The sequence below is a fragment of the Dama dama genome, chromosome 5, assembly GCF_033118175.1.
Source record: "Dama dama isolate Ldn47 chromosome 5, ASM3311817v1, whole genome shotgun sequence".
Lineage (NCBI taxonomy): Eukaryota > Metazoa > Chordata > Mammalia > Artiodactyla > Cervidae > Dama > Dama dama.
Genome location: NC_083685.1, coordinates 114,779,419 through 114,801,518, shown reverse-complemented (window position 1 = coordinate 114,801,518; position 22,100 = coordinate 114,779,419). Strand labels below are relative to the sequence as shown.

The window sequence follows — 22,100 nt, the reverse complement described above, 5'->3', positions numbered from 1 at the left end:
TTTAGACCGTCTACCCTTAGACGTTTATTTGTGCACACATCTTATTTCCTTTTCTATACCGAGACCTCTTTGAGGACAAGAAGAACCGGTTTGCCCCACACCATATGTGATACATGGTAACCGCTCATTTACTCTGGGTTTTATTAGATGAATGTGGTGGGGGGCGGGGGAGGCGAGACAGGCGATAGTTGGGGGTCGAGACAGGAGATGCTTGCACCAGAGACTCCAGCGAAGAGAGAAATCTCCAGATCCACAAATAAACAGTTTAACACGAAGCCAAGCAGTCCCAGCCTTTCTCCAGCAAAGCAAAGCTGTGGTCCGCTGACCTACAACCTTGCTCTGAGGACCCCACGCCGATACACTGCGACTGCCCTTACCAATGCCTGACTCAATGCTGCAGACAGCCTCTTGCCAAAACCTATACTTCCTCCTCCCTCATCTGAGTCAGAACCTCTGATTACGCTTAGCCTTCTTCAGGCCTCTTTATTCGTTCCCCTTCTCCTTTCTCGCAGGCGCCACCAGGATGGCGCGCGTTGGGACAGCCCTAGCGGGCAGGGGAGGAGGGTCCTGCGACCGGAAGCCGGAAGCCGGAAGGGGCGCTGTGAGGACGTGTTCCGTGGAAGCCGGAGCGGGACCCGGCGGGGCCGGCAACATGGAGCCGCTGTACCAGCAAACGCACAAGTGAGGGACGCGTCGGGCATGGGCTGGGACGAAGCCAGGCTAGGCGAGCCCTAGTCCCCTGGGCTGGGGCCTCGGTCCTCTGCCAGAATGGAGACCTAGTCCTTCCGTCTGGGAGCTGCCGTGGGGACCAGCTCGGAAGGGCCGTGATGCCTAGGTCTGCGGCGGCCGGAGAGTCCTACCTGGTGCCCGGCGACATTGGGCCGAATGCCTTCCGGGATCTCCGAGGCCGTGACTAGCTGCTGGGTAGACTAGGTGAAGGGAAAGTCTTAATATTGTCCAGCCCCAGCCAACTCTGTGGTCCGGATTGGTAGAACCGGTGGGGACTGAGGGCCCCAGCACATAGGCGGTTACTGTTTAGTTGGAAGAGCCAGGGTGTTCGAAAAAAAGGTCTAACATGGGGCACCATGAGATGGAAAGTAAATGAGCATTACCAACAGGATCTCCTTAAGCAATTTAGGAGGATCCATCACTGGGCTAAAGTCGTCAGAAAACGTTTAATTAATGACTCACAGCTCCTAAATGATATCAATCCTTAGTCTTGATTGGCCCAAACTTTATTGCTGCTACGCTGTGATTTTTATTTTCTCTTTTATTCTGATTTCGGTTTACACTAAAAGACCATATTTTTCTGATAAAAGAAATTGCTCAGAATATCTGGTTCCAGGTTACCTTTATTTATTTATTTTTTCATTTATTTTTATTAGTTGGAGGCTAATTACAATATTGTAGTGGTTTTTGTCATACATTGACATGAATTAGCCATGGATTTACATGTATTCCCCGTCCCGATCCCCCCTCCCACCTCCCACCTCCCTCTCTATCCGATCCCTCTGGATCTTCCCAGTGCACCAGCCCTGAGCACTTGTGTCATGTATACAACCTCCAGGTTACCTTTAAAGAGGTGAATTTTGGTTTAGCTTCTCGTAAAATTCCTTGGTAGTGTTCATTATTCACACTGCTCTGCGTTTTTGGAGCTTGCCGAAATATGTAATTGAATAGGGAAATAAGATCATACCTATCCTGTTTGGGGGGAAAATTTTTTATGAGTTATCTTTTATTATGGTCAAACATAAATAACATGAAGTTTACCTTTTTAAAGCTAACTAACCATTTGATTTTTAATTAAGTTTCCAGTATCGTGTAATTTACTATTTAAAATGATAATCATTTCTAAGCATACAGCTCAGCAGCATTAAGTACAGTCATAGTGTTATGTAACCATCATTATCTATTTCCTGAATTTTTTCATTATCCCAAACAGAAACTCATGTACCCATTAAGCAGTACTCCCCCAATAGTCCCCAGGTCCCTGGTAACCTGTTCTGCTTTCTGTTTCTGAATTTTCCTATTCTAGATATCTCGTATGAGTAGAGTAACATATTTGTCCTTCCGTGTCTGCCTTATTTCACTTAGCATAAGGTTTCCAAGGTTCATCTGTGTCATAGCATGTGTCTATTGTTTCTTTTATGGCTGTATAATATTCCTTTGCAGAGTTTTTTACACACACACACACACATACACACACAATGTTTTGTTATCCATTCCTCTACTGATCGGCACTTGGATGGTTTCCACCTTTTGACTATTATAAATAATACTTCTGAGAATACTGGTGTACAAATGTCTGTATGAGTCTCTGTTTTCAGGTTTTTTTGGAATATATCCGTATTACACCTGTCCTATTCTGATACCTTTCAACTTACAGTGTAGTTTTGTGCTGATGAAAATTCATAGAATCGCACCACCAAGGCCTGGGAAAGAAAGAAAATGGGAACCCACCTCTCTAATGAATTCGCAATAAAAGAAATCCTTTAGAGCACTAGAATAAGAGGAAGATGACCCTCTTGTTTCATTTTCCAATTTTGTGTTTCATTTATTTTTCATTAAGTTACTGTTTCATTTTCTGCTTCTTTTTACTTTATTGATTCAGCGTTTGGTTTGGGCAGGTGAAAATGTAGAGCCTACTTTGTAATAGTATTGAAATGGCAGAATTAGCCTTACGCTATTATATGAACCCTATTCTCATATAAAAATTATAGGAAGGACAGACAAGGGACTTTAAAAGCTGGATCTGTGAGTCAGAAAAGAAATGAAGCAGGAAATTATGCCCATGTTACTAAGAAAGGGCAGATCTTTGACAATAACCAGGCTCAGTGGACTAAGTAGTGCTTTGAAATTGATCTCATCTACAGTCTCATCTGGTTAGCTAATTTGGTTAAAGGATATTCCTAAGGAGGTTGCAACCCAGTTTATATTTAAGAGTAATTTTATTCACAGAGTCTCATGCTGCTTGTTACTGGTGCAGCAGGTAGCTGATCACAGAGTAAACTCGGAAGCTCAGTTATATGTAAACTCAGAGGAGGAATTCTAAACGGTGTCCCGAACAAGATTTGTGGAACATAGATGAACTCCTTACCTATGCAGGCCTCCAACGACCTACCCTCAAACTCTATAGACCCTTAGACTCTATAGCAGAGCTCACCAACTTTTCCTGTCAAGAGCCAGGTAGTAAATATTTTAGGTCTTACAGGCCATGTGGTCTCTATGGCAGCTATTCAGCTGTGCTTTTATTAGTGGACAAGCAGCCTTTAGGCAATGTGTAAACAAATGGATGTGATTGTATTCCAGTAAAACTTTATTTACAAAAACAGACAAGGGACAAGATTTGACCAGCCATTGCTAGGCCGCCTACTATGTAGTCATTCGTTTATTCAGTGAATATTGATTGAGCACCTGCTATGTGTGCACTGTTCCCAGTGCAGACAGTACAGCCCTGCCCTCAGGAAATTGACTTTGTTCTGCGCTGCAGTATATTCATCATCATCATTATGATGATGATTATTGGTGCAGTATGTTCTGATCTGCCTCCTTTCCCCTCAAGGACTGAAACAGGACTGAGGGTTCTGGTTCTAGACCTCATCACCTTGTTTTCCTCACCTGTAAAATAAAAGTTTGGGGCTGATTAAACGGTAAGTCTCCTTCCAGTTCCATAACACTGGTGATTGAGTGTCTTAAAAAGGAAACAGAATCCTGTGCGTATCTGCAGTTAAATTTTGGAGTTGCAGAAATGAATGATTGCAGCTGAACTGATACAGCAGTAACTGAGCATATTAATTTTACTGGAACTTTGAACCCAGTTTGTGGTTATCTCTTGCTGTGTCCCTGAAAGTACATTGGAATTATATCAGCATTTTAAAGTTGCATATCTTGAAAATTCCTGAACATTGGGGGGAAAAAAACAGATGAAAAGCAGGTTAAACATTTTACACTTAAATAATACTGTTAGGGTGAACTTTATAGAGGAGCTAATAGCCAGGCTTCTATTTTTGAGATCCCAGTGCTTGTAAAGGTGCCCATATTTGTCCAGGATCATTCAGTGCCCTGGACCTTACTATCACTAGAGATTCTGATTCAATAGGTTTGGAGCACAAGAAGCTCTATTTTTAACAAGCTCTCCAGGTGATTTTGATGAACAGCTGGGTTTAAAGACTGTTAACCTTATCTCAAGACCAGTTTTTCCTTTTTTTTTTTTGATTTTGCCTTCTGATGAGAGACTAAATATAGTGAAGGCAAAGTGGGTGAGGTGAAAGTCCCCAGATGGTTCTGCTACCCTTAAATAAAGCAAGCAAAGTAAAAACAACAGACTTCCCTATGGTGCGGTGTGGGTTACCGCAGCAGTTTCATATTGCCTTTGGATCTATGACCCCTTAAATAATTATGATTATCAGTGCCCCATTTTAGAGTTGAGGACACTAAGGCAGCAAGGAATTAAATGAACTTGTTCAGTGCCCCTCAGCTACTGCATAGTGGAACTCGAACTCCAACTCAGATCTTTTAACTCTAAAACCCTGTTTCCTGCTCGAGTTAGGCAGAAGCAGTATGTGTGCAAAGTGGGTGTATATGATGGGGGTCGGGTAGTTACCTGGACTTAAATTTTTTTTTTTTAATTTGGTTGTGCCGGGTCTTAGTTGTGGCACGTGGGCTCTTTGATCTTCGTTGCTGCATGTAAACTCTTAGTTGTGGCATATGAACTCTTAGTTGTGGCGTGTGGGATCTAGTTCCCTGGCCAGGGATCGAACTCCAGCCTCTTGCATTGGGGAGCGTGGCATCTTAGCCACTGGACTATCAGGAAAGTCCCTCCATGGACTTTTAAAAAGCAATTCTGTTTTCAAATTCTTCCTAGCGACCTCCCTGGTGGTCCAGTGGCTTAGAGTCTGCCTTGCAATGCAGGGGATGTGGGTTCGATCTCTGGTCGGGGAACTAAGATGCCACGTGCTGTGGAGTACCTAAGCCCACACTGCATAACTGGAAGGTCTGTGAGCCCATGCAACCAAGACTGGACGCAGCCAAATAAATAAGTAAGCTTTATTTAAAAAAAAATTCTTCCTAGATCTTCTACATTTTTTTTAAAAACTCAGCAGCATTGACACTTGTTTATTTGCTACTGGGTCTCTGCTTGGTTATGTTTTCACCCATGCCCACCATGAACCCCACAAAAGTCAGGACTAGGACTTCCGATTTCTAGTGTCCACATTCCCATGTCAGATTTGCATACCAACTGTTCCTTATTGCTTTAAATGTGCTGTCTGAATTCCCAGTTCCATGTAAAACACATTTGCCACTTTGCATATAGTATTTCTCGCAATGCCATTCATCCTTGCTCTGTTGTTTTCATTTATTTCTTCTGGCCTGGCATATGGAGATTGGTATCACTTTATTGGCTCTGATCTTTTCTAGTTCATGTAAAGCAAAAAGAGATTGGTTGGGAAAAGTCAGGTTTCGCTGCAATTTAATATCCATTTTTGCTTAGAAAATAGTAAAAACCAGCTGATGAGTGGTTATAGGGTTTCGTGGGTATTGATATCATCTCTTCTGCTGCTGTTGTGGAATTTAAGAATTGAAAGTGACTGGCAAGATCTTCCATTTCAATTCACTTTGGTCAGGAAGACCCTTAATAAAGCCCAAGACAGTTCATGTGCTCTGTGTGTAAACATGCCAGAGCCCTTTTTTCCCCTCTTCTTCGACAGTTTGTTCTCAGTTTTTCCCTCTGTGTTCAGCTGACATCTGTCATCTTGAAATTTGTACCCTTTGGTTCTGGGGCTCCCTTAAGGGGGCTTCCCCAGTGGCTCAGTGGTAAAGAATCTGCCTGCACTGCAGGAGACGTGGGTTCAATCCCTGGGTAGAAAGATCCCATGGAGGAGGGCATGGTAACCCACTCCAGTATTCTTGCCTGGGAAATCTCACGGACAGGGAAGCATGGCAGGCTATAGTCCATTGGATCACAGAGAGTTAGACGCGATTAAAGCAACTGAGCACGCATGCACACACGCCCTTAAGGAGCAGCAACAGAGAAAAGCCCACTCTTCTTCCTGTCATCTCTAGATACTTGAAGAGCCCCAGCTGCCCCATTTTAATTTAGTTGCTTTTTTCCTTTCCTTTCTTAAAGGATCATTATCACTAGCTCTTTTGGCTGTTCCTCTTTGCAACTTGACTTCTAAACTTGCCCAGTCATCTTGCTCATCTCCCATTGGGGGAAATCTTGACTTGGTAGGGTTTCTTTGGCAAGTGACCCAAACCTGAATGCCATTCTGTGTTGTGCATTTGACTTTTTAAAAAAAATCTTAAAACGCTTTTTATCCCCAACAAATTTTATTTTATTCAGTTCAGTTCAGTTGCTCAGTCGTGTCTGACTCTGCGACCCCATGAACCGCAGCACACCAGGCCTCCCTGTCCATCTCCAACTCCCGGAGTTTACTCAAGCTCATGTCCATTGAGGTGGTGATGCCATCCAACCATCTCATCCTCTGTCGTCCCCTTCTCCTCCTGCCCTCAATCTTTCCCAGCATCAGGGTCTTTTCAAATGAGCCAGCTCTTTGCATCAGGTAGCCAAAGTATTGGAGTTTCAGCTTCAACATCAGTCCTTCCAATGAACACCCAGGACTGATCTCCTTTAGGATGAATTGGTTGGATCTCCTTGCAGTCCAAGGGACTCTCAAGAGTCTTCTCCAACACCACAGTCTAAATGAAAAACATTCGTATTTGCTTTGTGGTTCAAGATCCTAACCAGTCACTGGAGCGCAGAATTTTATGCAAATTTCATAATCATAAGCTGATTTTTTAAAAAAATACCAGAACAGAATATGGAGCCAAAGGCAGGCCTGTGATACAACCTGGACATCTTCCCCAGGACCCCTTGGGAACTGTTGTTATGCTTGCCAGAGGTCCCTCATCCTTAAAGTTTAAAATATTTGTCAATCACATGGGAGAAATGTGATGTTATTACTTTCAATATACATTTTCCTGATTACTGGAAGAGTGTTTCTTCATATATTTTTTTGTCCATTTGGATTTCCTTTTCTCTCAGTTGCCCTTTGCCCATTTTAAAAATTGTTTTGACTTTTCTTATTGATATGTAGTAGTTCTTATACATTCAAACATATTCCTTTGTTATCTGCTGCAGGTGGCTTCCAGTCTCTGCCTTTTTTTTTGTTCCAGATGTGCCTTTGGTGTAAAAAGGTTTTGGTTTTGTTTTTTACTGTGGTCAGATCTATCAGTCTTTTCTTTTGTGATTTGTGGGGTTTGGGGGTAGTTTTGGTTTTTGTCTTGTTCAAGAAATCCTTACTTAACCTGAAGTCATAATATGCACGCCTTGAGTTTATCTTTGTGTATTACACAAGGTGTCTTTTTGTCACATGGTTAATGATCTGAGCCATCAGCATTTGTTGCAGTCCGTTCCTTTCACACCTCCATTAGAAATTTGCCTCACTGCCCACATCCAGGCCTTCAGGAAAGTCCTCGTTCTCTTTTCCATCAGCACTGCCATTCAGTGCTCTCTGGCTGTTTTCGTCATTTCCCTGATCCAGGTGTCAGTTTCTTCAAGTTGCTGTCCTACATCTGCCTCCATATCTCCATGTGTCTCCATTCTAAAGCACCTGGACTTACCTTCCTGAAGTAGCGACCTCGTCCCTCAGACTCTAGGAGTGATTTCTGGTTGCCTGTCAGAACCTTGGGTCTTGGCCAGGAACCTCTGAGGGTCTGCCCTTGCTTCTGGAGCCATGGGTCATGTTTCGAGACCACAGTGAAGCCCTGGAAAAGACTCGAGGCAAGTTCAAACCAAATATGGGCTCCTGGCTTGCTTTGGTAAATTTAGGGTCATAGTTTGTGGTGCTCACGGTGGAGGATGGTTGCTGACATTTCTTCAAGGCCTGGAGATGATAGAAGAGCTCACACCTCCCCTCCTGTGACTCTCTGTGAAAAGACCAGAAGCCCCAGGATTTATCACAGAGGACTGCTTGGAAGGGCTCAGAGGGTGACTTTGGCCATGCCCTGGGAAGCCATCGGGAAGTGCCCTGGGCCTGGTGTCAGGATTGGCCAGAGGCCCTGGTACAGAGCTGTGTTTCCATAATTGCCTCCTATTGCCAAGGAAAGAGGTTCACCAAACAGGAGATCCCTGTCTCTCTGGGCCTTCCTCTGATGGCTCCCTCCCACTAATCCGCCTCCTCCCCTTCTTCCCTCTGACCCCAGCTCTCAGGCATGCCAGCCTCTGGTCACCCATGTGACCGGACTTGCAGGCCTTTTTGCACGTCATTTTGTCCACATTTTCCTTTACCAAATCACATTTCGAATTCCCTTTGCCCACAGAGCTGCCCCCAGCTCAGTCTTCTATTTTCTTTGCCTTTACTTAGCACTGGTGCTCACTCAGATCTTTCTTTTTGTTTACGCTTGTGTGTGTGAGTGTTCTCTTAAATCTTCTTGGGACTTTTCGCGTCTATCTGGCCTGTCATTCCTAATTATACTGTTTCTTAAGGACAAGAATTCTATCTCTGTTGCCCTTTGACTCTCTCTAGTACAGAGCAGTACTCAGCACATTGGGTCAAAGAACAGAGAGTGGGATTGGCCGGGTCCACATCGAGGTTTATCACTTGGTGTGTGACCTTGAACAAGTTACATAACCTTTCTGGGCTTCAGTTGTCTTATTTACAAAAAGAGGGTGATAATAGTCCTTTCCTCATAGGGTTTTTGACCTTGCAGAACGTCTCAGATGCAGTGAGCGCTCACTAAATGCCGCCTGTCTGCCTTGTTATTAACATTTAACGTTAAAATATTAGAAACCGTGCCAAGACATGTGACCTGAAGTGCCACATACAAATTTCACAGTTCAGCGACACTGTCCATTTAGATCAGTTCTACGTTGGCATTAGAAAAATTGTCTTTCCTGACCGAAGTACTGTTGATTACGCGCGTCTCACTCATTTCCTCCCTCTCCCTTTGATAGGCATGTCCATGAAATCCAGTCTCACATGGGACGCCTGGAGACGGCAGACAAGCAGTCTCTGCACTGTGAGTAATTAACTACGGAGACCAGAGTCCTGTCTCTGATGACACGCTGCTAATGGGCTGGGTTTCCTGACTGTGTTTCTGCCTCAGGGGCTGAAGGAGTCAGCGTGGAATGAGTTTTGTTGTGACAGTGGACAGAAAAACCCTATGGCAAAGTCACTGGTTTCCCTGACCGTGCTCTCTGGAATCCCACAAGTCTTATCCCCCATTACCCCTCCACTCAACCTGACAGGGCCCGATGGGAATGGGAGTACTTGCCTCCATCTGTCTTAATCTAATTACCCTGTCCGTAGAGGAATGTGGTCCATAAAGATTCAGAGATGTTTAACTGGAACTGGGCGTTTCTTCTTGAGCTGAGAATTCTGCAGCTTTCCAGGAGGATTATTCAGAAACGAAGGGCAATGTTAATTAGTTCAGTTCCCACACCATGATTTCTTTTGAGAAGAGTGCTGCTGTTTGTGTTTTAGTTTCTTTTCTGTTATGAGAAAAGGTCCTGAAACTTCCCTGGTGGTCCCTTGGTTAAGATGCCATGTTTCCAACACAGGGGGGTACTGGTTCGACCCATGTTCAGGGAACTAAGATCCCACCTGCTGATGTGGCGTGGCCAAAAGAAAAAGAAAAGGTGCTTTTTCTGAGTCCGTCACACAGACCCTGCTGGTTGCCCTCCCACCACTGACGCTGTCTCCTCCTGTCACTCCTTGGCTGGCGCTGGGCCCATTCTCCTGTCTTCTCAGGTCTGCTTTCTGCTCCCAAGCACCTCTTCTCTCGGTCCTGTGCCCCGCCTTGTTCTGAGCTGTGTTTGTTAGCTCTGGGCTCCCCTAAGAAGGTGACACCTCTGTCTCTACTGTCATTTCCTTATTGGACACGAGGCAGTCTGGATGCCTTTTTCTGTGCACAGTTTAGCCTCTGACCGTCGACTTTGTTTGGCTTTCTGGCAATCTCATTGGTACATGAGTAGAAATGGAAAAGAGGTCATTTTGACTGTTTAGCAAAGGAGCTAAGGAAAATGACTGTATTTATCATGTTATTACCTCTGTGGATTCCTTCCTGGGCCTTCCCTGTTGGTATTTTGTCTATTCTGGTGACTCTAGCATCAGCCTACCTATTCTTAAGGGAATGCTTCTCTTTGTTTCACATACTAATCTTTCCCTGTGCGCTTTTTTTTTTTAACCTCATTATTTTCTGTAGAGGGTTCATTTGGCAGTCTTTTTACTAGATATTTATAACCCATATCTGAGAATAATCTCAAAGGAAAAGAGGCCTCATTCTATATCATAAAATACTACATTTTGCTGAAAATATTTATTTGGACAATCTTTTTTTTGTTTGTTTTGGACAATCTTTGAATGTTCATTTTATTTTCAAAGGCAGGAAATTTATTATTTTTTTTCCATTTATTTTTATTCGTTGGAGGCTAATTACTTTACAGTATTGTAGTGGTTTTTGCCATACATTGACATGAATCAGCCGTGGATTTACATGTGTTCCCCATCCCGATCCCCCCTCCCAGGAAATTTATTTCTATAGATTTATCTTTAGGTTTTTTTTTTTAATAGCATTGTTATGGCATTAACACCTATATGTATGCATATATACATATATATATATAAACATTTAGAAAGTCACTTAGTATAATTTGAATTTCTTTCTGTTCTCATCAGTGCATTTTTCTTCTTTTGCAGTACATATTTTTGAGTTTATTGGATATAGAGAAAAGACATGTTTGATTTACCATTCTAATCTAAGTTCACTATCTCTTTTCCAGTAACTATTCTTTTTTCTCTTTTGTGCAGTAGTAGAAAATGAAATCCAAGCAAGCATAGACCAGATATTCAGCCAACTAGAGCGTCTGGAGATTTTGTCCAGCAAGGAGCCCCCCCACAAAAGACAGAATGCCAAACTGTGAGTGCTCTGACCCTGCCAGGCCTTGCTCCCAGAGAGGTCATTAAATATTCTGAAAATCCATTTACACCTTGAAAAACTGAGACTATGCAAAGATAAAGTCCCATAAAGACCACAATTCTATTTGCGTGATTCTCCCTCAGAATCAAAAGCCTGTGTTGTACACCACAGGGAATATAGCCAATATTTTATAGTAACTGTAAATGGATTATAACCTTTAAAACTTGTGAATCACCATATTGTATACCTGTAACTTATGTAATATTGTACATCACCTCTACTTCAGTTAAAAAAAAGAATAAAAAGCCTGTGAGGTTAGTGGCTCAGAAGCCTGGTGTCTCCTTTCCTTGTTGGTATCATTTTGAAATTTTGCCCCTAGTACTGTTTTTCTGACCAGACCCATGGCCACTTGAAACCTAATGCCACCAGGGAGTGTGACTCTGTGTTTTGATTCCCACTTCATTCTTAGGTTGAATTATCTTGCTCTTAATCACTCCAGTCAGTGTATTTGTAATGAAAAACTGATCTAATGTTTGATACACCCCCATGAAATTAAAGCGAAACCACTCTTACCACCTCCACCCCAGCCTCTGTTTTCAAAACGTTTATGAAACTTCATTGATGCTCTACTCCACAGATGCCTTGGGCTTCTTCCAGGAGAGCAATATAATCCCTAGAAGGTCAGGAAGAGGTCATCGAACCTGCTTCCCATCACCTGTTCCCTGTCATGCGTCCAGAATCAGAGACCAGCAGATAGTTAAGGAAAGCTGCTGGAATCTTATTTGCTACCATCCTGCTCTAATTACAGGCTCCCTTTTTACTTTCAATATCATTGATCAAATCAGATCATTTGGGGTGGGGGGTGGATAGCATGGAGGGGTACAGAGGGAGTAAGGAATTGTCTTCTACCCTGAAGACGAACTCCAGCCGCCGCCAGTTGTGCTGCTCGGGACTCCTGGAATTTAATCTCTCTGTCAATTCCAGCCGTGTCGACCAGTTAAAGTACGACGTCCAGCACCTGCAGACTGCTCTTCGAAACTTCCAGCACCGGCGGTATGCACGTGAGCAGCAGGAGAGACAGCGAGAGGAGCTTCTATCTCGCACCTTCACCACGAACGTAAGCCCGGCGCCTGGGCGGGATCGGCAGGGACTGGGCGGCTGGCCAGAGCTGGAGCTCAGGACTCTGACAGGAGCCCTCTGCGAGGTACTGAAGCAGATGGATGAGACGGGAGGAGAGCAACTGGAAGTGATGGCCAACTGCGTTACAGAGACTACACCTAGACACCACTTGCATCTCTTTTTTCTGTCACAAAAACCCTCAGAGGAAGTAGTTAATTTGAGGGAACAGGCAGAGGTGAAAGTTACCTGGTTTGCCTGGTGGATGCAGAGAAGTGGACTTTCCCATGGTGGAAACATTTTCCTGATCATATCAAAAAGGATAACTTAGACTATTTGTAGCGAGGGCAGCGTTTCAAAGCTGCCTTCAGGCAGTTACCTCTGTGTGTGTGTGTGTGTGTGTGTGTGTGTGTGTGTGTGTGTGCATGTGCATGCGTGCAGTTCCAGTGTTGGATGTGTTAAAATGTTTTTGCATGTGTGTGCATGTGTGCATGCATGCAGTTCCAGTGTTTAATGCATTAAAATGCTTTTGCTTCTAGTCTGAGCAGCAGTTAGGAGGGATTTGTTAACAGGTATTTCGTTTTAAAGGGACTACTTGACTTGAGCCCATTTGAAAGTTGCCTGTTGGTTTGCATGTTTGATTTCCTAGGATACCCATGTCCCTGTCCTTTGGTCTCAATGGGATCATTTCTCACACATGGCTGTAGAACATTACTGGCTTTTCCTATGTCCTGCATAATGTATTCCACCAAATAAGGTGGGGCTCGGGGGCTTTTTGTTTGGTTTTTTGTTTTCTTACAGAGGTTCATTTTCTAAAGTAGGCTTACACTTTCTAAGCCCAACCTCAGAATTCAAATCAGTTCCCACTTTGCAGATGGTGAACCCTCTTTGCTGTGTCCACATGTGCAGTAAATTTCCCCAGGTGCTTCAGAATATGCCTACATAGTTTGGCTTCTCTGATGTAAGCAGTCAAGTAGTAATGATTAACAATTCAAAAGGTCAACGAACATGTGTTGGTCGGTAAGCAGAGCCTCTTTTCAAAAGAGTAGGGAGCTATATGACATACTTAAGGTGTTGTGTGGGCCTTTGATAGCTGTGACGTTGGTTATAGGGCGTTTTTAGGCCAGGGATGATGGCTCCGAATTATTTTACATCTTACCAGCCTAGTGTGATGCTGTGCGTACAGTGGGCCCTTAATAAAAATTATCTGGCTGAATGAACTTCCTGGTCTTTTTATGATCATGAGCTATAGTACATTTTTCTGAGAGATAACAGCCCATCAGCTATACCCAAACACTGGGATCTTCACCCACCAAACATCAGCTTGTGCAGGATGCTATTTAAGGTGCTGAAAGTAAAGCGTGTTTAAACTAAAAACCTTGACTCCTATCCCTGAGAAACTCCCATGTTAGAAGCGGGGGGGATTGAAAATATATACCTGAAGAAAGATTGTGAACTTGAGCAGCAGAGAAAAGGTAGTTTAACTTCTTCATGATAATAGAAAGTGGTAAAAGTGGTCCTGCTTGGCAGAAGGGTTTGTAACGGTCAGGGAACTGGAAAGAGGACAGGGCAGTGACTGGTCATGCCGTGCGTCCATGTCCTTCCCACTGCAGGGTGAAGGTGGAGCGCTGGGATCGGTTTTGATGTTTCTCCCTACGGGACAGTTAAGGGGGCGGGCTCTGCACCCAGCACGGGGATTTGTGTGGACGTCTCACTGGCGGGGTCTTACACAAGTCATTCCACCTCTCTGGGCTTCTGTTTCTTCATCTAAAACAAGGATAATACCATAACTACAGCATAAGGTTAGAGTGGGGCCTGAACGAGCTTAGAATGAAGAGTTTGCAAAGTGGAAAACATTGATCAGTATTAGTTCTTTCCTCCCTTGATTTTTTTACAGACTTTTCTTCCCTCCTCAGGTGGATAGTCCCGTTGTGAACACTGTTGGGCCTTTGATACAAACCAGTCTCTGCTTTGTGTAGTCAGTCTGTCTAATCGGAGGGAGGAATAAACCATAGATGAAATAGCCAAAGGACAAAAGCAAACCTTCCCCACTGCACCAAGGGGAAGCCAGGTAAAGGAACATTTGGAAGAAGTTAGGTTAGTAAGGAATTGGAGACAACCTTTAGGAGAAACCCAGCGAGAATAGTGTTTCCAGGACTTCCCTGGGGGTCCAGTGGTTAAGACTTCGCCTTCTAGTGCAGCGGGAGTGAGTTCGAGCCCTCATCGGGGAGCTAAGATCCCGCATGCCCTGCAGCCAAAAAACCAAAGCATGAAACAGAAGCAATATTGTAACAAATTCAATAAAAGACTTTAAAAATGATCCACATCAAAAAGTAAAATAAAAAAATTATTCCTGAGTCGGGGGAGTGATGCGGAGGAGGCAGGGATGAGCAGACTTGTGTGGTGGAACCCACTTGGAGACTGAGAAGTCTGAGAATTGCACTTCCTCTGAGTGGACAGAGGCCGCCCCAGATCTCCGCTTTGCTTTTTAGTCTCCGTCAGGTTCCTTTGATTCTTGCGCCATTTCCTCTGGCAGTTCCTCCGGCTTGACCTTGACCAAGAGACAGAGTGATCAGTTGAGGTGGGGACACCAGGAGCTGAGCAGCAGCAAAGTTAATCAAGTGCCTGCGTTTCTTTCACAGGACTCTGACACCACCATACCAATGGATGAATCACTGCAGTTTAACTCCTCCCTCCAGAAAATTCACCACGGCATGGATGACCTCATTGGAGGCGGGCACAGTATTCTGGCGGGACTGAGGGCCCAGAGACTGACCTTGAAGGTGGGGGCCCTTTTGGGGGGACAGGGAGAAGGCCTTGTGTTTTGACTTTAGCCAGCAGTGTGAGACCTGCATTTAACTTTTGGTCACGTAGCCCTGAACTGTGATGCTGTGATGGTGAGACAGAGCCTTTGAGTTTGGGATCCTTTTTGCTGGAAGTGGATTATTATGAGTCCAAAAGTAGCCGAAGTCCCTTTGCCAATAGGTATTTATTGTGTTTACAGTGAACCATAATGTGGCATCTCTCAGTATCCAGGTGTTTTTCCATTTCCTGGACTGAACAGAAAGTGACTGCCCCTGTGAGAGGAAGCAGTAATGGGCCAAGAAATTCTGTGATAGAATTTGCTCTCGGAAGAAGGAAGACACGGCTTTACTTGGCGTCTCACTCACTTTTGGGTGTGTTCCGTGTGGCCCCTGTGGTGGGCAGTCTTAGAGCCAAGACCTCTGTTCTGCAGCAGCTGAAGCCCCCCAAGGGAGGGTCTTAGGGCTGCCAGGGTTGATTGACAGTGTCTTCTGGAGCTCAGGCTAGTGCCCCCCGGTGACTCTGCTGCATTCTGTCTTTAGTAACAGGTATTCCTAGAAACCCTGCCCCATTGGCTGAGACTCAGACCCCTAGGGAGTGGTTTACAGAAACATTACAGTCTCTGATGTCAGTCATGATGTTTCAGCCTCAGCCCTTTTCCTGTATCAACCCTGATGGATAATGGGGTGTGAACTGTGCCTGTTATCAGGGTGTGGTCCCTTGTGCGCGGAGCCCTCCCAGCCCCTGAGCTGTGAGAAGCAGTCACTCGGAAGTGTGAGCTTTATCTTAGTTTTTGTTGGACCGTGTTGAGCCTGTCAGCTCTGCAGGACTTCAGTATGTTTCTGAGCATCGCCTACCACCTTTACCTGGGAGGAGGTCAGGCAGGCCTCGAGTGACACTTATCTTGCTGATGGCTGCAGCACTTCCGACAGTCTGGAAGCGTGGTCTCACAGCTCCGTGGGCGCCCCCGTTCAGGACAGCCACCTGCAGTCCTCTGAACTGATGTGTGTGTGTGTGTGGTTGCTCAGTCGTGTCTGACTGTTTGTGACCCCATGAACTGTAGCCCACCTCCTCTGTTCACAGTTTTTTTTTCAGGCAAGAATACCGGGGTGGGTTGTCATTTCCTTATTTCCTCCTCCAGGGGATCTTCCCGACCCAGGGATCAAACCCGCATCTCCTCTGTCTCCTGTATTGCAGGCGGATTCTTTACCCACTGTGCCATCAGGGAACCCCAGTCTAAACTAATACATGAGGGTTAATCCTCCCTTTCTTTAGAAAGCTGCTGGCTTCCTCCCCATATCTCAGAAAAACAGTCAAACTCTTTATAGGATGAGACTCATAGTGTCAACACTTAATGTCAACCCGGTAGGGCTCAGAGCTTATTGTTAAAGCAAATGTCAGCTTCCTACTGAAGTCTGGTGTCACTGAAGAGCCCGTGCAACTTCTGCCCTAACACTGTCCCCAGAGATAAAGTGCTGGGAAGCCTGGTGGGTGGGCAGTCAGGGGTTGGAGCGTGAGGTTTGTCATCCGTTTCCTCTGCACATCTACTGTACTGATTCCTTCTACCTGCCCCACTTCTGTCAGGCAAGCTTCTGCCTAAACCATTTGAAAAGAACATAGGAGGAAGTGTGAAGGAGCTGGGCCTTGATTTGGGGAAATTTGTGGTAGAAAATTAGTAGTGTTTTTGAAATGTATGTTAACTTTCCAGTGATTTTTGAATTTGATATTTGAATTTCGTAGAGTGATGGAATAATCTCTTCTTTCATAGCTGAGCAGAGTCTTGAGTGAGAGTCTAATGCTGATCATCACTGCTGTGGTGAAAACATGTCTCTGATCTCCTCTGGCAGAGATGACATTTGATCTGAGAGACTTTCCTCTCAGTTGCCTGTTACTGTGTTCACTTAAGAAGTAGATGCGGGACCTTAGGTTAGATGCCTTCATACAAATACAGTGGATGACGTGTAAGTAAGTTGAGATCCGCCCAGCATCTATCTATTACTTCATATAAAACTGAATATGCTTAAGAATGAAAATTAGATAGCAGGGAGGAAGGGCGGCCTGGGTGGTATGGATTGTTGGTTTAGGAATAAAATACTCTTTTGCTTTGGGTGGTGGGCGGTGACATTTATATATGGGGCTTTAGGTCGTCGTGGTGGTGTCTGGCAGCTGTGTTTCTCTGGTTCCGTCTTGCCTGCCTCTGACCCTCTCATGAACGTGGACGTAGGCTCTGCTCAGCAGAATTCCTGAGGTGTCTGCTCCACAGCGAGCACAGACTGATGGCAGGCATTTTAGAGCAGGGTGCAGAGAAGAAGTTTCTTTGATATTGCCTTTTATTTTTTAATGTGAAAAGTGAAAGTGTTAGTCGCTCAGTCGTGTCCGACTCTTTGCAACCCCATGGACTGTAGTTCACCAAGCTTCTCTGTCCATGGACGAGAAGACTGGAGTGGGTTGCCATTCCCTTCTCCAGAGCATCTTCCCGGCCCTGGAATCAAACCCGGGTCTCCGTATTGCAGGCCAATTCTTTACCATCTGAGCCACCAGGGAAGCCCATTTTTTCCTTTTAAATATAAAATATTCTAATTTAGAACTTCTTTGTGGAAGTATGATGTGGATACAGTGAGGTGTACAGATCTTAACTTGTACAGGTCATGGAGTTTTGACAAATGCCTATATACACCTTTGTAACTCTTCCTGCTGTCAAGACATAGACCGTTTTCATCACCCCTGAAAAAAACCTCTGTGCCCTTCCCAGGTTAAGTCTGCTCCTGCCCACCCCCCGCCCCAGGCAGCCACTCTTCTTATTTCATCATAAATTAGTTTTGACTGTTGTTGAACTTAATGTAGATGTCCACATTACTCGTGTGTGTGTGCCTCCTTCCTCTCAGGAGTGTTCACGCCCTTTCATGTCATTATATGGTCATCGGGTCCTTTTTATTGTGCAGCAATATCTCATCGTGCACAGAACATACTCTGTTAATCCATCCTCCTGTTGATATGCACCTGTATTATTTCCGGTTTGGGAATATTCTGTTTTCTTCTAGAAGCTTATAGTTTTAGCTTGTATGTTTAACTTTATGATGAAATTTTGTGTATAATATGAAGCAATGGTCATTTTTTAACACATGTTCTTGTGCATAATACATACGGACATATACATATGAAGTAAAGTGTTAGTCTCTCATTCGTGCCCGACTCTTTGCAACCCCATGGACTGCAGCCCATCAGGCTCCTCTGTCCATGGGATTTTCCAGGCAAAGATACTGGGGCGGGTTGCCATTTCCTTCTCCAGGGGATCTTTCCGACCCAGGGATTGAACCTGGGTCTTCTGCACTGCAGGCAGATTCTTTACCGACTGAGCTACACGGGAAGCCCACATTTGTGTATATGTGTGTATATATGCTCTGTGCACAAGATGCCCGTTATCCAACCATTTGTTCCAGCATGTTTGTGGAAAAGACTTTCCTGTCCCCCTTGCTTTGCTCTGCGACCTTGATTGAAGGAGCCTGATCTACGTCTGGTTGCTGCTGCTTGTATGCTTTAGGCGTGACCGAGAGACTGTTGGTCCATCGCACCTCATGCTGACGTTCACCCACTCTTGGCACAAGGAGGTGATCACGGTTTTTCGTTCTCCTCTTGTCTGCCCCAGGGGACCCAGAAGAAGATCCTTGACATCGCCACCATGCTTGGCCTGTCCAACACGGTGATGCGGCTCATCGAGAAGCGGGCCTTCCAGGACAAGTACTTCATGATCGCTGGGATGCTGCTCACCTGTGTGGTCATGTTCCTCGTGGTGCAGTACCTGACCTGAGCCAGCCAGGCCCCGCGGCTGAACGCCGGTCCCAGGGCGTGAGAGTGTGCGTGAGTGTGTGTGCGCAAACGAGGGGGGGCCCAGGGGCTGCCCTCTGAAATGTGTGTGCCCGTCTTAACTGTGAAGACCCCTCGGAAGTAATTGTGACCTGTGACCTGGCGGGAATTTCAGACCTCTGTTTCTTGTGACATCTTGGGGAACCCTCATGCTGCCGAGATGCGCGGTACTTAGGAAATGAAGGAAGTACCTGTTCTCTTGCTCACACTCGCTCTCACTGGGGGAAGGAAGTGAAGCCAGGGTGAGGGAGGAGGAGGAAAAGGGGAGGAAGAGAGTGGCCTTGGTGATTTTGTCCTCGTAGCTGATACGCGCCTGGGAAGCTCTTCAAGCTTGCAGACAAGACTCCAGGCTCTGTCATCCTCCAGCCTTTCTGACTCCGTGTAGGTAGTCTGGAACAGAAGCAGGCAGGAGGGGGAAAGGGGCCTTCTTTTTCTGCACTCACTATAGTAGGTGGATTCATACGCTCTTGTTACTAGCCACTGTGCCCACCCCACCCCCCCACCCCAAAATGATCTGCAGATGGCTGACTGCTAATACTTGTCATCCTTACCTGGAAGCCGCCACCTAGAGGAAACAGAGGCATGAGCACTGTTGCTGACAGCAAGTAAGATTTCCACATCGCAGTTGCTGGGTGTTTCTCCTTTATAAAGTAGGGCCACTGTTACTCCCTGGTCTGTCTTGAAACTGAAGACCCTAGTCACCGATTTGTTTTCAGCAGTCAGTAGAACAGTTGACACTTAAGACTGGAGCCTGGGCCTTTGCCCCTTAGAAAGTAGCTGTGAGCAGAGGTTAGTGATTGGTCTGTTACAGTCTCATCTCAAGTTTTAGCATCTCTAATAATAGACTGTTTTCCCTTTCCTGAAATATATTAGCAGCTGCCAGTTAAGCCCCCATTCTGTCCAGCAAGTGAGGGCAGATGCTACCCTAGGGATGCCCCTGGTGTGTATGTCCTTGTAAGACTCTCTTTTCAGGGACCAGCACTTTTTTTCCTTCTCTGACCCACCCTGGATTAAGGCTGTACCAATACCCAACATGTTGCGAAATTTATTGTAAAGCCAATCTGTTCAAAGAGAGTAATCAGTGAAAGTACCAGAAAGACCTGGTTAGCATATTTTTTCATCTATCACAGGCCCTCCCAGCCATAGGCCCAGTAGGGCAAGACAGAAATAACACTCAGAATTTCCCAGAGGAACTATGAACCCTGTCGGTATCAACCCCGCCTTTGAACATCTTGCCCTGGCCCCTTCCTGTCTTGGTTGCTTGTCATTTGGACTGTCTTCTGTCACCTCCCCCTTTTCTGTGTGTTCCTGTCCACCTCCCTTTTTTACCCTCCCCCTCTGTCTGTAGCAGTATTGTCTTTTCAGGTACCTCTGTGGCATAGAGCCCCTTTGGGAAAAGGTTTCTTAATTGTCACAGATTTTTAAATGAGTTTTCCAGGTACTGATTTCACACTTTTGGTTGGATCGCCATTGCTCTTGCTCGTCTGGGCTAAACAGGGGCCCTGGGTTTCTGAGGAATGGGGACTCTGATCCCTTCATAAAAGGTTGAGGGCCCTACCAGAGTGAAGACTGGCCTGGTGGATAGACACAGGGGGAATGCATCTTCTGACCTACCTATGACTTGGGGAGGCCCAGTTTGAAATATCCCTCACACCAGCACCCCTGTCATCCCAGGGACCCAGCACAGGCTTCTTATCAGTTCACAAAATGGGTTTTTAAACTGCACAGACTCGGCTGAGCCTGGGCACCCGAGGATCCTGCCAGGCAGTGCACTTTAGAAGATGTGCAAGGAGCAGCTGAGCCATTTGTACTTGAACTCAGAGGAGGCAGAAACTCCCCCACCCTCTGCCTCTGGTGGCTGACGTGACATCTGTTTGCAATGTACACCGGTGTATTTCCACGCTTGGCCTTCACAAGTGATCGCTGGCCTCGATGAACCAGAAGTAAGGTCTGCACCTTCAGTGCCGTTCTTCCTGCTTTGTAATAAAAATGGAGGAGACAGTTGTGGGTCTTCACCACCTGCGGGGTGAGGAACAGCAGCCGCCGGATGTCGTAAGGTCCTGGGGCACTGAGACCTCGTGTCCTCCTGGGCTTGGCTTTCAGTGATCTGGGAGAAACACTTGCGCCTAATTGGGTGCTCTGTCTCCACAGTCCTGAGAGTACAGGGAAGGGTCCCAGAGCAGGGAAGGAGCGCCCTCTAGTGGAGATGGGGTGAATTCTTAACATAAGCTCTAGCAGCAGCCTCTGGGATCTTGTAAAGAATTTTGGTGTTCCTGTTGTGGTTTAAGAGAGGTGGGTAGTCCAGAAACTTGGAAATATCTTCATTCCATGGATGTTTACTCCAGGTGTGATCATCTTAAGAAAAGCCAAACTCCAAGAACAAGTAAGTAGGAGAGTCTTGATTTTATAGAAGGCTTCACTGCTGGGTTTTCTCTTAAGATCTTCGCCCTGATGAGTTTAAATGGGTTTGACTTGCAAATTTGGCTTTACGCTCCTTGTTTTTGAAACACCTCAATTGAATAAAGTTGCCATTTATTTTATTTAGAAAATGACATTTTGTAAAGGAGTTTGACATTCATCTTTATAACTAATGGCCCCTTTTTTCTCTCAAGCCAGAGATTCTGAAACTGTTCTGAGACCAGGTTTGGGGTTGGTTGCTTTAGCAGCAGCTGGGAAACTTTTTAAAAATTACAGATTACTCTGGCCTACCTTGGATCTTCTGAATTAGAATATTTTTATATCTCTAAAGTTATTCTGATGTGTGTCTTAAAAGCTTTTCTCTTAATCAAAGACTAGAGCATTTGAAAACTTGCTGAACTAAGCATATATGAATGAAAAGCAAACTTACCAGGTTCAAAATAAAGTCTTAGTTTGTTTCCATCTTATTCTAGGAAAGATTTAAGGAGACCTAGAGAAAATAACTAAGTGAATAAAGAAGTGAAAACTAGGAACAAGTTAGCAGAATGTCAGTGCCAAGAAAAAGACTCAGATGCAAGTTGTGAAGCCCCACAGGAAGGCTCTGAGGGATGCCTAACTTGGCCTGGAGGCCCAGGAGGCACAGCGAAGAGAGAAGCATGACATGTTATAGTCTGTTGGGGGTAGGATGTTATATTTGCTCAGAGGAGGGCCTAGACCTTGACAACTGCTCACTTCCTGTGGCCCTTACTAGAAGTCGGACATGGTTGGTTTCTGGGTCACCTCTGTAATCTTCACAAACCTTCCCAGTTAGATTGAGAGTCTTTCCCTTTGTGCAGATTAGGAGGCTGAGCTTCAGTGTATTTAACAAAGCCCCACAAGGAGTCCTGGAGGAACCAGCTCCTCTGACTTCATAGCCCAAGCACATAACCATGGCACCCGCCTGCCTGCCTCCCATGCTCGGGACATGATGCAGGAGACTG

At 45.3% G+C, this 22,100-nt stretch overlaps 1 protein-coding gene across 2 annotated transcripts; it reads left to right on the top strand.

The window, feature by feature from the left end:
• Positions 1 to 582: 582 nt before the first annotated feature.
• GOSR2 (golgi SNAP receptor complex member 2) lies at positions 583 to 21,254 on the top strand. 2 transcript variants are annotated; one of them, XM_061144280.1, is made up of 6 exons: positions 583 to 681; positions 8,957 to 9,021; positions 10,812 to 10,920; positions 11,905 to 12,037; positions 14,679 to 14,819; positions 18,485 to 21,254. In XM_061144280.1, the coding sequence occupies exons 1-6, from the start codon at positions 653 to 655 to the stop codon at positions 18,644 to 18,646; spliced, it is 639 nt and encodes a 212-aa protein (XP_061000263.1). In that variant the 5' UTR covers positions 583 to 652; the 3' UTR covers positions 18,647 to 21,254. The 2 variants fall into 2 exon arrangements, with proteins under 2 accessions (XP_061000263.1, XP_061000265.1); XM_061144282.1 differs by lacking the exon at positions 14,679 to 14,819 and having other exon boundaries at positions 589 to 681.
• The last annotated feature ends 846 nt before the right edge of the window (positions 21,255 to 22,100 follow it).

Excerpts from the sequence above, each read along its gene's own strand:
- GOSR2 (XM_061144280.1), top strand. The coding sequence starts at position 653 with ATGGAGCCGCTGTACCAGCAAACGCACAA. Across the intron at positions 12,038-14,678 it reads CTCGCACCTTCACCACGAAC|GACTCTGACACCACCATACC; the intron begins GTAAGCCCGGCG and ends TTTCTTTCACAG. Across the intron at positions 14,820-18,484 it reads CCCAGAGACTGACCTTGAAG|GGGACCCAGAAGAAGATCCT; the intron begins GTGGGGGCCCTT and ends TGTCTGCCCCAG.